The sequence below is a fragment of the Manis javanica genome, chromosome 10 (assembly GCF_040802235.1).
Source record: "Manis javanica isolate MJ-LG chromosome 10, MJ_LKY, whole genome shotgun sequence".
Taxonomy (NCBI): Eukaryota; Metazoa; Chordata; class Mammalia; order Pholidota; family Manidae; genus Manis; species Manis javanica.
This window is the reverse complement of record NC_133165.1, coordinates 25,020,314-25,035,234: the sequence shown is the minus strand read 5'-3', so window position 1 is coordinate 25,035,234 and position 14,921 is coordinate 25,020,314. Positions and strand designations below refer to the sequence as shown.

Genomic DNA, 14,921 nt, shown 5'->3' with positions numbered 1-14,921 from the left:
TTTTATGGTTCAGGATGTGGTCTATCTTGGTAAATGTTTCATGTGAACTTGAGAAGAATGTGTATTCTGCTGTTGTTTGATGAATTGTTCTATAAATGTCAAGTAGACACAGTTAATTGATGGTGCTGGTCAGTTCAGCTGTGTTCTTGCTGATTTCCTGCCCAGTGTATCTGTCAATAACTGGTAGAGGGGTGTTGAAATCTTCAACTATAATAGACTTGTCTATTTTTCCCTTCAGTTCAATCAGATTTTACCTTGTAAACATGTTTTATTTATTGGTCTCTAATGGATATCATCCGGTCTCCGTAGATGTGTGTGTGCAGCTCCACCTTGCATTCCATTCTGTAATTTAATTAACCAGTTCCCAGCCATTTGGTATTACTCATTTCCATGACTACAACAGTGCCATGATAAACAGCCTGGCAGCCACATCTCATTTATGTTTAAACTTGTTTCTGTAGTGAAAATGCTAGGGGAGTAACAACCCACACAACCTGCTGGCTCAAAGGGCACACACACATTCAGGAGAAAAGTCCCCTCTCACCAGTCCACACTGCAGGTGCTGGGCTTCACGCAAGGGGTGTTCTCCTTGGCAGCTCGAGGCCGACATGGTGAACTCTGGCCTAGAGGTGTGCTCTGGGATTCCAGGGGACTCCGGGTTGGAAGGCCAAGTCTGTAGGAGAACTTCCCAGCTCTCCACGCCTGTTCCTGGATGTGCAGAGGAGAGTGGAGACTCAGCTGGCGCCTCCCTCCTGGGACTCCATGGATGCATTTCCCATCTGGAATCCTGGGTGTCTGTGTGCTTCTGTCCACTGCCAGGCGTCTAAGGTGCAGAGATGGCACCAGGCCCCTGTGGCAGAGGCTCCCAAGGGCTTGTAAACACTGCTGTCTTGATGCTCCGGTGCGAGCAGCCATGCCTCGCTTCCCACTATGGTAAACGGTTACGCCTGAGTTATCACTGTTTAGAGAGATTTGTTTGGAAACTTGCAGTCAATGGAGAAATGTCGCAAACTTTCACATAAACAGTGGAAAAGCCTAAACACAGCCCACAAACCCCGGACACTGTGTCTGGGGAACGGCTCGCTGCAGACGGAAGCCCCCCATCCCTGGGGCTGGGCCAGGCAGCCTAAAATGGTGTTGCTCCAGAGGTTTGCCTGTAGGGCCGGGCTGCCCTTTCTCTGAATGATATTGACCTGCAAGTCCAAACCAGCTCCAAGAGAAACTTTGAGATGAAGCTCTCCAGAACCATTCTAAAGGAGGTGGGACTGCATGTCAGCTGTGCCTCCTCCAAAATGGCGTTCCTTTGAGGTCAGAAAAGCAGCTAGTTTGCGCTTGGACAAGGTCTCTGCGCTCAGCAGGGTCTTCCCTTAAGCATCCTGCTGTCATTGCTCACGATCTCTCTGTTCCTTGTCAGTGCAGTGTTTTGGAGCTGCGGAGTGTGACTCTGGGCAGACTGCGGCGGGTGCACACGTGTACCATGTAAGGTTCTGCCCTTGGCTTCCCCAGCCTGGGGTGCAAGCATGCATCCTGGCTGCCCCAGATGCTTCTGAAAGTTTGACATTTTTGAAAACAAGACATTCAAAGACATAAAGATACAGAAATGTTGAAAGTGCTAATGCAGTTTGCTTTCTTTGTTACTGGAGGTGGTTCTGGGGTCAATGTCATGGTGGTTTTGCTTAAAATCACAAGAATTCCTCCCCCTTCCCCCATGGGTATTTCCAAAATGCAGAAATGCAGATTGTTGGAGCCAGGAATGTGAGAGGTTCTCTGTGAGGCTGCAGTGCAGGGATCCTGGGCACCTCCACCCCTGTGCCTCTGCATCCCCAGCCTCCGCAGGAGGTCAGATGCAGTTCTGATTGACCGCTGGATGCTCTGTCCCTGTCTCTGCCCCACTCGGGTGGCCTCCCAGAGAACTGGCCCAACCTGTTTGCTTCTGCACGTTTCCTTGCAGGGGTGGGGATGGGGATGTTTGCCTGTTGGGCCACCTCTGGATGCAGTTCCACAATAAATTTGAAATGCAAGCCAATAAAAAATAATAAAAGAACCGTAACTGCATCACAAGACTAGCTGAGATCAGTCAGGGAGCTGCTCCTTTGGCATCATTCCCAGGGCTCCTAAGATGTGTTGAGCGTCCTGGCATGGCTGGGAGAAGGGGCTCCAGCTCCTTCTCTGTGTGCGTGGTTTGCCGCCAGCAGAAGCATCATGGAAGCCCCTGTCTGACAGCGGGTTTCTTGCTAAGCGTTCCTTGTCCGTCTTCCCCACAGTACCAGGAGGGCAGGCACATTGCTCACCCATTGTAAGGATGGGTTAACTCCTAGGGGAGTGGGTGCCCTCAGTCTATCCAGGCACATTTAGGAGTAGCACAGAAACCTGAGTTGTGTTTAAAGAAGCATTTGTCATGGGGAATGACCCCTGCTTTTGATGGAGTCCCACATGCACATAGGTTGTGAGCCCTCAGGTGGGGGTTGTTACAGGTGCACCAGGCAAGCAGGGTCAGAAGCCACATGGATCACTGGCTTTGGCCAAGCGGAGTGCATATGTGCTCACCGTGGTGGGAGCGGGTGAGCTTTTGCTCCAGGAAAATGCAGGCCCTGTGTTGCTAGACCCCCCTTTTTTTTCCAAAGAAAAGCCAAAAGTTTGGATTTCTATAACTCATGTCAAGTTGTAAGTGTTGGGAGCTAACTTTGAAAATGGAGCCAACACGGGCACATGAAAAAATAGGAAACTTAGAGATCAGTAAAGCACTGAGAAAATTAGATGTTAGCCAAACATTCCCTCCCAAAGAGGCTCCTGCCTGCATGGTTTTGGGGGTAAATTCTGTCCAACGTCAATAAAAACCTGCTCTTACTTTCACAAACTGCTCCACAAAATTGAAAATGAGAAAGCTGCCCAGCTGATTGTATGAAACCAGTGCAGTCTTGAATCCCAGAGCTTGATAAGGACAATGAAAAAACCCTATTATCTGTGTGAAAACTATGAACTATACCATATGAATTATGAATATAGATGCAAAACCCCGAAATAGCTGAACCAATCCAACCGTGTTTTTTAAAAAATCACAGATCTGATCAAGTAGGATTTACCCAGAATTCACAGGCTCTATCAAGGGCTCAGAACACTGTCTACTCATGTAAATCGCCATGTTAACAGGGCAGAGGAAGCAGGTTCGTATGGTACATCACATAGATGTTGGAAAAGAATTTGATAATGCTCAGCAGCTATTTCAAACGTTCTTAGCAAACTGAGCCTCAAGGGAAATGTCCTAATCTGGTGAAGGTGTGCAAAAGATGCCACCCCCTAGAGTGGCCCCTGCTAGGAAGGACCTGGGATTCATAGAGACCCAGTGACTCCAGAGAGTTTTAAACTTCTTTCTGTAAGTCGGTGGTACCTCTGACCCTGTCACTCCCCCATCAGACCCTTGAGGGTCCCTTTGAGGGCAAAAAGAATGTGTCCAGGCTGGGGCCACTGGGATGCTGTGATAAGGTGTGTGGCCCCCTCGCCTGCTGCTCTCTATTATTGAGGAAGCAGTACCTACCTGCTCCAGGACCTGGGGACCTCTCAGGAGATGAGGACAGGGTGAAGACCCTCTGGCTGCCAGTCTCTGCCTCCTGGTGATATGGAATGGAGTTGGGTGTGTCCTGGCCCAGGGCTTCCCTAGCTTGGCACCTGGGGCCCTTCATACCTGCTCTCTGGGCATGCTTCCCAGGGCCTGGACCTTGCCCCGTGTCCCTGGCATGTCCCCCTTCCTCACCTGGAGCCCATGCTCAGCTGTCACCTGCAGGGCTCTGCTATAATGTGGATGACAGGGTGCAGCCTGGCCTCACCTCTTCCTAGCTGCTGACCTTGGGAAGTACCACTGCAGTTGTGACCCCCTTGGGGTGGGGTGCAGTGGAGCAGGGGACAGGGGAAGGGCTCAGAGCCATGCCGGCCCTCGATCCCCCAGGAGTGGTGGCTGTGATGTGCTCTCCACGGGTCTGTTCCTCACCAGCTCTGAGCACTGGGTTGTATCCCCAGAAGCTAGCACAGTCCCTTATATGTAAGTGCTGAGGAGCCCAGTGCAGACGCAGGGGTAGGTGGGCACGGGGACCCACACATAAGGCCGTTTAAGACCCCTGCGGCAGCTTCAGTAAAGCCCTCCAGGGGCCGGGTCCTGATGAGCACAGAAGATGGGTCTTCTTCCTACAGGCAGAGGCAGCCAGTGCCTTTTAATGTCATTAAGAGCTCAGAGGAGGGAAGGGACAGGGTTTTGTTTGAAGGGATGTGGAGATGGAAAAAGAGGAGAGCTGTTCAACGAGGTGTGCTAACTGCACATGACGTCGTCTGCCCAGACTGGGTGGGTATGGGCCAAGGGGCACTGAGGGCTCAATGGGGCTGGCGGGCCTATTTGGTCCACGGGGCTGGGTTCTTGGCCTTGCTGTTCACAAGAGATACTTGGCTCTTTCCACCTTCCCAGGCTGCTTCTCTGCTGGCCATGCACCTGGGAGACCCTGTGAGGTTGGTGGCCACCTAGTCTGGGGACCTGGATCTTGCAGGAAAAGGTTCAGCCACCAGGAGGACTGTGAGCCTGGATCACAGGCACCACTGTTGCCTATCAGCTCCCCCTGTACTCGGGGAGCCAGGATGCGTGTCCCCACTGGGTGCAGGTCAGAAAGCCCAGGAGGAGAAACAGAGTTGCAAATGGTCCCCTGCTCCACGGATCAGAAGATGCCAAGTAGTCGCAGGCCTTTCTTGGAAGCAAGTGAAAATACAGTGGATGTGCATGGTGGGTGGCGGCCACACTGAGGGCCGCTTCTGAGAATGAAGATGTTTACACCTGTCCAGGCTGGGTGGTGGTGGGTGCTTGGGGGTCTATTTGATCATTTGTGGTATTTTTGGAAATATTTTACCATTATGAGTTAAACTTTTCAAAAAACGAGGTAGGAATTGTAAAGCATGTCTTAGAGACCTGCTCATTTGAAGAGGCCTGAGGTTGTGGTTTGAGGAAGGGCAGTTCAAACATCTGACCAGTGCTCAGCAGACACCCCCCAGGAGGGCGTGGCCGTAGGGCACAGCGGGGTCGGGGGCCAAGTACTGGGTGAGCGGGATTTGGGAGGGGCTCCTTCATACCCCCTGAGGCTTCTGCCGCCAAGAAGTTTTATCTCCTTTGCACTTGGTGGGGGCTTTTCCACTTGCAGGGAATGGGGGCCACTCCATGCACGGCTGTGGGCCGGTTGCTCTGGTGCGTCCAGCGAGGGGCAGCTCCCACAGGTGTGTTTTCTTTTCCAGCGACATATTTGATGCCATGTTCCCCGTCACTCACATCGCCGGGGAGACCGTTATACAGCAAGGTATGCCCTTCCTTCTTCCCAAGTGATCGGGGAAATTGACTCCTCGCTTAGACATCTTAATATAAGCTTTCATTGTCTGTCCATGAGAAAAGTCACTCATGAAATCTAAGCACAATTTGCTTCGTAACAAGTTCACCCAAAATGTTTCATTAAAAACAGTGGGACTGTATTTCATGTTCTTGTGACACACAAGACACTGGAAACCACGTCCTGAGGTGATTGTTAATTAGCTTGTCTGTAGAAGTCATGTCACTGTGAATGCTTGTTCATATCATTGTGTTGTACACCAATATGCAGTTTTTATTTAAAAAATTTTAAATATGGATGAGACCCAGTATTGTTTGACAGTGGTCTATAAAGCTATGTCACAAAGATACAAACATCTTTTTCGAGGAAACAGAAACCTGTGGCCCTTTGTATGAAATGTATCTTTTCCTATGTTACTTTTACAGGAGATGAAGGGGACAACTTCTATGTGATCGACCAGGGAGAGGTAGATGTAAGTATGTCTCAGCTGTTCTCAGGACGGAGCACCTCTGTCCACAGACAGGTCACGACCAGCTCAGGTCTCAAAAAGACTTCACACTGAGTGATGCATTTGTAATTTTTCAATCCGAAAAGTAATGCATTTCACTTAGAAGATAACATAATGGTGCCAAAGTGCACTTGAAGCGTGAGGATTTGCTGGCCGGTGCCATGCAGCTGCAGCTCTCCCGGGTCCACTTCCTGCAGGCAGACTGCCATCCTGAGTGCATTGTCGGATCAGACCCGCTCTGGGTCAGTACTTGTGACACACTGACTTCCTCAGCCACATTAGACGTTACTGTTAAAGCGGTGAGGGGTGGGGAGCTGAATGCTCACGGACCCCAAAGGTCCTGGCTTTGTAGCCCTTGGTTTCTCAGAATGCCCAGCTGTTACCTCCTGCCTCACAGAGTAGCCTGTCCTGCCTTCTTTCCTTCCAGTGCTCTTGACTTATTTTCACTGGTGCTGCTCTTTCCAGGGGTCTGCTCCTTGGATGGGGCTTCTCCTTCCATGGGGCTGCTCCTTCTGTGGGCTGCTCCTTCCAGGGGGCTGCTCTAAATGACACAGCCATCCTGTTTCAGGAGACCAACCCTGGGCCTCCCACCTGAAGGTACAGGTGTCCCTGCTGGGTCCCCTCAGGAGGACCTGACAGACCACAGCCTGGGCATGCTAGCAACTCCCTTAGAGCCTCTGAGTTTCTCTTTGAATCAGGCCCACACTGACATGGCCACGGGGTGGCCTGGGTGACAGGTTTTCTCTAAGCCCCGGGCCCCCTGGCCTCTGCCTGTGCTGCCTCCTCACCAGGGACGCCCCAGGTCCCGTGGTGGCACCAGCATCCAGCCCCTACTTCTTCTTCGGCCTCCCGTATGCGCCACTTCCTCTGGTCTGTGCGAGTGGTGCAGCCCGCCCCAGGGCTGTTCTGGCTCCAAGTGTGCTGGTCCATTCTTTCTGTGGGCATGCTTTTCGGTTGCCTGTTTGGAGGCCTGTCCCCATGCAGGCAGGAAGGCTCCTGAGCACTGGGGCAGGGTCCATCCTGCATTTGGGGGCCCATGGTTCTGGCACACGGTCAGGGTGCGTCTGCGAGGCCCTCCACGCCTCCACATCCCAGACTCCCCAGGTCACTAATGGATCTTGGGCCCCAGCACCAGGGACGGGCATTTGGTGGCCTCCACGCCCTCCCCTGTGCCACAAATGGTGCCCCACAGGTGGGGGGGTCCTTCCCACTGCATCCAGCGAAGCTGCACCCAGCCCGGCTGCCCTGGCCACGTTGTTTCCCAGCTTGGTCTCTGGTGCAGTCCAAGCTATTTCAAGGGCGCATCTGTTCATTTATCACTACCGCAACCTCCCGTGTCCACCACTGTGGCTGTGTTCTGGGAGAGGTAGGCGGCTCTCAGCTTCCAGAGCTGAAGCATGGGAAGTAACTCACCCTTGGGATTTCAAAGAAGGGGACACATGGAGTCACTGCTCCCCTCCTGAGCTGGGGCTCTGGGCCAGGCCTCTGGGGCAGACCTTTGTGTCTGGTGGGAGTGGGTTTCTATCTCCCGCCAAAGAAGGAAACTGAGGCAGGAGCCAGCGGCCCTGGGCTCCCACAGCTGCAGAGGAAGTATGTGGAGGAGGGAGGCGGGCCACAGGCCACCCTGGGCACAGACTGCCAGCCCACAAAGTCACTCCTGCTGGCTTTGCTTTGTGCTAAAAACACCCCAGCCCAGGAAACAGAGAAGACAGGAGGCGGCAGCCTCCCAGCTGGGCATCACCCTTGGGCCTGCTTCCCTGCTTTCAGAGGTACAGTCCCTCTCACCTCACCTGTGCCCCAGGGGCTTGCAGGTGTGAGGGCCTGATCAGTGAGCAAGCGAGAAGCAGACTCTGAGTCTTTACCTGTTCTGTCCCTCTGCTCTTATTCCTGCTCTGCCTTATAAACTCCTGTACATCCCTCAAGACCCATCCAGTTGCTGCTCCGCCACCTCCATGCAGGGCCCTGCCCGGTGCTCTCGCTGCTGTGCTGATGAGGACCAGGCCCTTGCCCACGCACGGGATCCACGTGGATGTGGATCTTGGCTCCTGCTTTTCCGCCTCCCCCAGATGTCCTTCCTGCTCTGTGTTCATGGGAGTCACAAGGATCTTGCATTTTAAGTGAAAGGATGCCTTCAAAATGCTGCCTTGTGTCCCTGGAGCTTGGCAGAATGACCCCTCAAGTGACCTGGGTTTCTGAAGCACACGCTTCTCCTAAGTGGACAGACATGGTAGGTGACAAAGTGGCCCAAATTCTTTGCCGTTTCTTTCAGGGATCCTGAGGGACCACCATCGGGGTCTCCTGAGACACTCCTCCTTGGCCTGTGTGGGGACAGCAGGTGGACCCAGCGCCCCTTGGCCTTTAGACCTGGGAGCTCAGGCTGCACCATCCACCAGCTAGGTCTGCACACTCTGAGCTGAGGGTCTCCATTTATTCGTTGGACATTAACATGAGGCTCCTTGATCAAATGTCCTGGTGAGGCCCCCGGTGCCTGGGCTGGGCAGAGGCTCTGTGAGTGTGGCACACTGCCCCCCACCGATCACTCAGTACCACCTCGTGGCCTTCTGCTCCCACTGCCCTCCCTGCAGACCCTGCTCCACCCTGGCTGTGTCTCCCACACACCCTGGAAAACACCATTTCTGATGTTGTGAGAGGACCCCAAGCTTGCCATGGCTGGAGGCTGTTGGCCGCCTCCCCCTCCAGTGCTGGGCTGTAGCCAGCCACTGGACAGGTGTGGAATCACTGGTGGTATGAGAGGTGGGACCCCCAGCCTTTCCCCCTTGGCTCAGGGGGACCTGCCCCCCTGAGGGTTGGGAGGCCTCTGGGCTGAGCAGGTCCTGAGGCCTCGTGCAGGAGGCATGCTGCAGACTGGCTCCTTCACCTCAGACCCCCTGTAGGTGGCAAGGGCGGGAAGAAGGTGCTTGGGCCGCTCACCCCACAGGCCCCCTCATGGCCCCCAAGGCAGGTCCCAGATGGGCCCCGGGCCCCCTAGGGGAGCGGTCAGGCTAATGCCCGAGTTGAGAAGTGGTTCCCAGCCTCCCTGGCGGCCGACTCCTTGTCCCCAACTGCCTCAAGGTTCGCCAAGCACTCTAGTGGCTTCTCTCCAGGCTGGGGAGATGTGGAGGCAGTTTTGTGTAGGGAAAAACTTAGGTCACCTGCTCGAAACTGGAGCTCCCCAAATATATTGTCTTGGCAGGTCTGGCACCCACCCCTGGCCTCAGCGGCGCAGGCACAAACAGCTTTAAGGTGCTTGTCCCCTGGCTCACTAGAGCCAGGGTGTCTGGGCCCCCAGGCGGTCATCCACTTCCTGGCTGCAGTCTTGGATCTGGGACAGTGGGGCCCAGGTGGGACAAGGCAGTGACTTGTGGGGCCATGTGGTAATGCCTGTCGAGGTCACATGCCTCCATCCATCTCATGGATGTTCCAGGCGGGCCGGGTGGGCGGTGGGCAGACCAGGCGGGTGCCCTGTGATGTGGGGCCCTTACCATGCAGGATAAACACCAGGTCGGCTGAGCAGTGTGGGCACAGGCCACACTAAAGGAATCAAAGGTGTTCAGTCAGACCTGGAGCAGAGGGTGGTGCGCCAGCTAGCCAGTGAGGTATGGGCCTGGAGGTGCCCAGATCCCTGCCCTTACTGCTCCCAGGGCCAACATTGCTGCTTCTTGGGCCAGGGCATCCTGTGGTTTGCTGCACAGGGGAAGGACCTCGCTGACCCGGCCTGGGGCACAAGGCCCTTCAGGCCAGGTGGAGGGTGTGAGGATTGCTTCTGGGGCCAGGGTGACACCAGTGCTGCGTGGGTGGGGCGAGGGGTGAGACCACCTGCCCTGCTGGCTGAGAAGGGTCCGAGGCTCCTGTGTTCGGGGACAGGTCCCCCAGGACCCCAGCCTTTAATGGGCAGGCTTTTGGGGTGGGCTTCCTGAGAGCCCGTTCTGTAGGGTGGACGCTGCCCCATGACCAGCAGCACCCTCAGGATGGCAGGTGGCCGAGGCCAGGAATGCCAGGTTCTGTTTGAATCACTGTTTTCTAGGGAGACACCACAGTGTGTGTGCGTTGCCAGGAGCTATAATCCATTTTTCTAAGTTTAAAAATACCTTCCAATTTGATTTATTCGTGGAACATAGCATTTCTACTTAAAAGGACACTTGGCTGCTGACTTTAGGGCTCTGGGGCTTGGTTCTGTTTGAGGCCTGGTTCCTCCCTAATCCTGCAGGCCTTGTTATTTTAGGGCCAGGTTCTACCTCAATCCAGTCTCACAGCCCCCATGCCAGGCTCCCTTTTCACACGAGATGCCTGGGAGGACAGTTGCGTCCAGCCTCCCAGGTTGGGAGCAAGGCCTCTGAGCAGTGGCCCTGGAGAGGGTCCCAGGCATGGCCATCTGGGTCCACGGATCTTCTGTTCCCTGAGCACCCTCTCTCCAGCCCCCAGGCCTTGGCCCCCACCATCCACCTTCTATCTCTGTGGATTTCATGACCCCAGGGGCCTCCTGGGAGCGGATCACAGTGTGTGTCCTCCTGTAACTGGCTTGGGGTCCCTTCACGTTGGGGCAGGTGCAGCGTCCCATCCTATTGAGAGCTGAGCAACATTCCATCGTGTGGTTGGGCCATGTTTGCTCATCTCCACTGCGATGGCACGGGGCTGCCCCCTCCCGGTGACAGAGGTGCCACTGTGGACGTGGGTGTGCGGGGGCTGAGCTCCCGCTCCCTGGTGTTCTCTGTCAGTCCTCTTTGAGTGCCATGTGGCCGTGGCCCAGGACTGGCTGTGAAGCTTCCCTCTGGCACTGTGTCACCCTCAGCACATCCATGGCCCCGGCACATACTTCCTGTTCTCTGGTGGGGTCCTGGTGGCCCTGCTTTGGGCTTAGCTGGTAGTGACTGTCCTCTGAAACTGGGGAGCAGAGGAGCCCAGAGCCACCGAGCGCTGGTGGTGATGTGATCATGGGCAGTACAGGTGAGTGTTGGCAGCTTGCCAGGAGGGTGCTGGCCCTCGTGCAGACCCCACAGCAGAACCTTTTTAAGGAAGGACACAGGCCCACCATGAGGTAAGCGGCACATGCTCAGATCAGGGTCCTGATGAGCCCCTGCCTGCCTCCGTGTGCTGTGATGGGATCACGGTTCTGCTTGGGGGCCTGGCTGGCCTGCCCCAGAGGGCTGGAAACAGCCTATTGGGCTGCTTTATGGAGCAGAACCACCCAACCCCTGGGCCAAGGACGACTGAGCCACAGAACTGGGTCCACCTGGTGGAAGGACAGCAGGAGGAGGGTTCCCTGCCACCCCTGCAGCAGGGACACAGTGGTGGGCTCAGGATGCTTCTCCAGGATGCCCTCCGGGGTGGACACCAGGCAGCTGATGTACCTGGACAGGTGCCACTCACCTATGTGGGCATGCCCTGCTCTTTGTGGTGGGAACGCGGAAGGGGTGGCTGCCAGCTTTCTCTCACTATCTGTGAAAACGACAGCAGCATGGCCTTCAGACAGGCTGTGATAGGTCGGCTCCGGTCTGCCTGCAGGAGGGGGTTGCTGAGGCCACAGGGCCCCCTTCTGCCTCAATCGGGGTAATTCAGGGGACTGGCTTTTTGTCCCCACATACCCCAGCTGTTCCCACCCCATTTCCATTTTCTGTGGAGTTAAGCTTGAGTTAAAATGCCCAGGGTAGGGCCAGGGACTGGAGGCCAGGAGGGAGAACCAGCTTCTGCCTGTCCCAGGAGACCCATGTCCGCCAGCAGCTTCCTGGCCCAGAACTTGTCCAACCTGGGCCTGTGTCAGAATCACCTGTTAGCATACTGGCTGGCAGCTGTAGCCCCACGGGCCTTGCCGGCAGGTGAACTGGCATCTTCACAATGTGATGCCTGGTCCCCAGACCGCCTGTTGAGGAGCTTGGCCGGGGCCCTGTCTCTTGGATGCCCCTGGCTGCCCCTCCTCCCTGCACTGAGGGAAGGGCTTGCATGGCGTAAGCCAGGAGATGCCAGGCTGCTGAGCCTCTGCTTCCAGAGTGTGGCCCAAACCCTAACCTCCCCACTACCTCTGCCCCCAGCGTCCCTGCCCCTGACTTCACTGCCCCAAGCTGTCTCCCCATATCTGCACAGCTGGCCCTGGCTGCTCAGGGCTGGGCCCCAGTCACCTCTGCGGAGAGCTGTCAGCCTTCCATCCCGTGGCCCTTCTCCTGAGCACTGTGCCGCCCCTGCTCTTCGCGGTGCAGTGCCTTGTGTACAGAATACGTGTTTGTAGGATTCTTTGCCTACAGTCCTGTGAACAGGACTCGCCCACCTCCCACTGCAGTCAGAGGTGCTGGGCACAGGGGGCGCTCAGAACGCGTGGCAGGAAGGACAATGAGAGGCCAGGATGGTGGGGGAGCGCCACCCGCAGTCGGGAATCCGTGCTCAGTCGGGGAGTATGCGTGTAGCTCCCACCCACTTTTAAAAGGAGAAGAAAAAACAAAAAGTGAAACAAAGCAAGAAGTAGCCCCTTGGCGTGCCAGCTGGGGTGGGGCCCAGCCCTGTGCCCGCTGTGGTGACAGGGGCCAGTGTCCTGAGAAGGATGGCCCCTTTGTGCTCTGTGGGCAGCCCTGGGCTGTCTGGGCTCCGCACAATGGTTTTCTCTGACACCTCCCGGGAGCTCTCGCAGGCTGCATGTCTGGGTGTGAAGGGGTCCTCACTGCCCCTGTGGCGATGTGCGCTGGGCCCCACTCACAGCCACCCTGCCCACTTTCTGGGGAAGCGTCCTGGGAAGGTGGGGTTGTGTTGCCCTCATGGGTCGGCTCTGCTGAGCCACTTCCCTGTTCACGGTGGTCCCTTTGCTTCTCGGTGGGTTGGGGGTTCTGCCTTGGCAGCCGTCTGAGGTGAGGGCTTCCTCAGTCCCCTGAGGTGGAGGGCTGTGTGTCATGCAGAGCCCTCCCAGCCTCAGAATGACATCGCCCTGAGCCCGTGGAGCCGTTAGGCAGGACTTGGCGAGGCCCTCGCAGGAACAGATGTGCAGCGGGTGGGGGTGCTGTGGGAGCAACCGTTGAGAAACAGTGTTTAACAAAGTGGGCATCACCGGGTGATGCGCCAGCCCCATCCCCAGCATTAATGGTGAGGAGGGGGTGTGTGAGTCACCATGGGTGCCCGTGGCAGCATCGCACATTTCTGCCCGGCTCCAAGGCTGTCCTCGCCACGGAACGCTGCCCGCTGTAGCCAGGACAGCGAATGGACTAAACCACGAGGTGCACCTGGAGAACTTCTGCACCTTCATGTTTGTGCTTTATGCCTCTGCAGATGGGACTTACCAGTACGTAAGCCAAGCGCAAGCTGTGTGCTATGCCCAGGTGACCATGTCTAATGACACACCCTGTGCTTCCCACGGGCTCTGGGTCCTTTGAGCAACAAGAGGCAGAGGCAGAGGCTCGTGGGGTGTTCCTGGCAATCCCCTCACTACTAAAATCCCCAGGCCTGTGCCCCTCTTCCAGGCACCCCCGAGTCCATGGCAAGGCCGGGTGGGCATATCCCCTGCCTCCTGGGAAGGACAGGATGTGTCTTCTGGTTCCTTGAGGGCCTTGTCACCCACAAGCTGGTGTTCCTTCTCCCTGTAGACCCAGCTGGCCTGCCTTCCCTCCAGGAATGGGAGCAGGGTTTGGCCAGGCGGGGTGAGCGAGAGTTCAGGCCTGGGGTTCTTCAGGGATGGACGCATGGCTCCGCCAGGTAGCTCCATGCCCTGTGGTCCCTGTTCCTCTGAAGCTTTGTGCCTGACCCGCCGTCACTTGCACAAGTATGATGTCATCACCTGCGTGGCATTTCTTGTAGATGGGCAGCTCTGTGCATCAGTGACTAGATAATGAGTCATTTTTCAGTAAGAATCACTCCTGTGATTCATCACAATCCATTCCTTCCCCAAATGCACCCATTCTGCCAACGGGAATCACTCTTTACACTCATTGACATGCTGGGGAATCAGTGCATTGTGTCAGGTCACAACCACGTCTGCATAAGCATGGCATAATAAACAATCTGCACTATTCTTGCCTGGATTGGGACCAGCTCGGCCAGTGCATGGTGGGGACTCTGCCGGCTGCGCGGCTCGGCGGCTGAAAGGGAATCTTGTCCGGGCCCTTCTTGGCGCCCTCAGTGGTGCCGGCCGGCGCTCCCACGGACCGCAGGCCTAGGGACTGTGGGTACTCTCCACAGGAAGTGGAGGCCCTGGGAGAGAACAGTCCACGGGGCTCCCTCTGCCTGGAGCAGGGCTGCTAGAGGGCAGGGAGGGGCCCAGAGCAGCCAGGAGTGCAGGACGACAGGAAGGAAGGGGCTGTTTGTGAATGAAGATGGCAAGAGGGCCTGCAGCCTAGGGCAAGGGCAAAGGGCATGATGGCCCCCAGGAACCACCGAGTCTGACTTGTTGGTGTGCAGTTAGGGAAATTGAGGCTGCGAGGCCCCTCTGATGCTGATACTGGGGTCACAGACCTGCCTGAGAGGGGAGGTGGGGGGTTTGCCTTCCTGAGACTAGTAGCCCTTGGTGTTGACAGCAAGGGCCCTCATGCCTTTGGGGTACAGTGCCAGGACTCAGCCATGATTATGCCCACCCACCTGTGTGCAGGGCTGGGGTGGGGCAGGTCCCTTGGCCTGCAGAGAGACCATGCCCGGGCAGGGGTGGGGAATTCACCACGTGAGGGGCCATGGGTGCGCAGCCAAGGAGGCTCCCAGTGTGGGAAGTGGCCAGAGGACCCACCACTCTCCATGGCATGTCTCACTCTGTCCCCTGAAGGTGTATGTGAATGGAGAGTGGGTGACCAGCATCAGCGAGGGGGGCAGCTTCGGGGAGCTGGCCCTCATCTACGGCACCCCCAGGGCAGCAACCGTGAAAGCCAAGACCGACCTCAAGCTTTGGGGCATCGACCGGGACAGCTACCGGCGCATTCTCATGGTGAGTGGGGCCTAGGCTAGGGCAGCTTGTTGAGGTGTGCCCACCTCGGCCAAGCGTCTCCTGGGAACCTGGGATTGTCCAGGGGGCGTTGACAGGGCTGTGGGAAGATGTGCTGGGAGGCATCCTGGGAAGCATCTTGGAAGGCAGGCAGGCAGCTGGGGAAGCCCTTTGTGCC

General features: G+C 56.4%; 1 protein-coding gene across 6 annotated transcripts in view; it reads left to right on the top strand.

Annotated features, from left to right (window-relative positions):
* The window catches only part of PRKAR1B (protein kinase cAMP-dependent type I regulatory subunit beta), an 85,714-nt gene that overhangs the window by 47,621 nt on the left and 23,172 nt on the right, over positions 1 to 14,921 (top strand). For all 6 annotated transcript variants that reach the window (XM_037008981.2, XM_037008949.2, XM_073214888.1 and 3 more), the window contains 3 exons: positions 5,266 to 5,327; positions 5,780 to 5,826; positions 14,588 to 14,746. In XM_037008981.2, the coding sequence (XP_036864876.2) occupies positions 5,266 to 5,327; positions 5,780 to 5,826; positions 14,588 to 14,746 (268 nt within the window). The remainder of the gene's footprint in view (positions 1 to 5,265; positions 5,328 to 5,779; positions 5,827 to 14,587; positions 14,747 to 14,921) is intronic.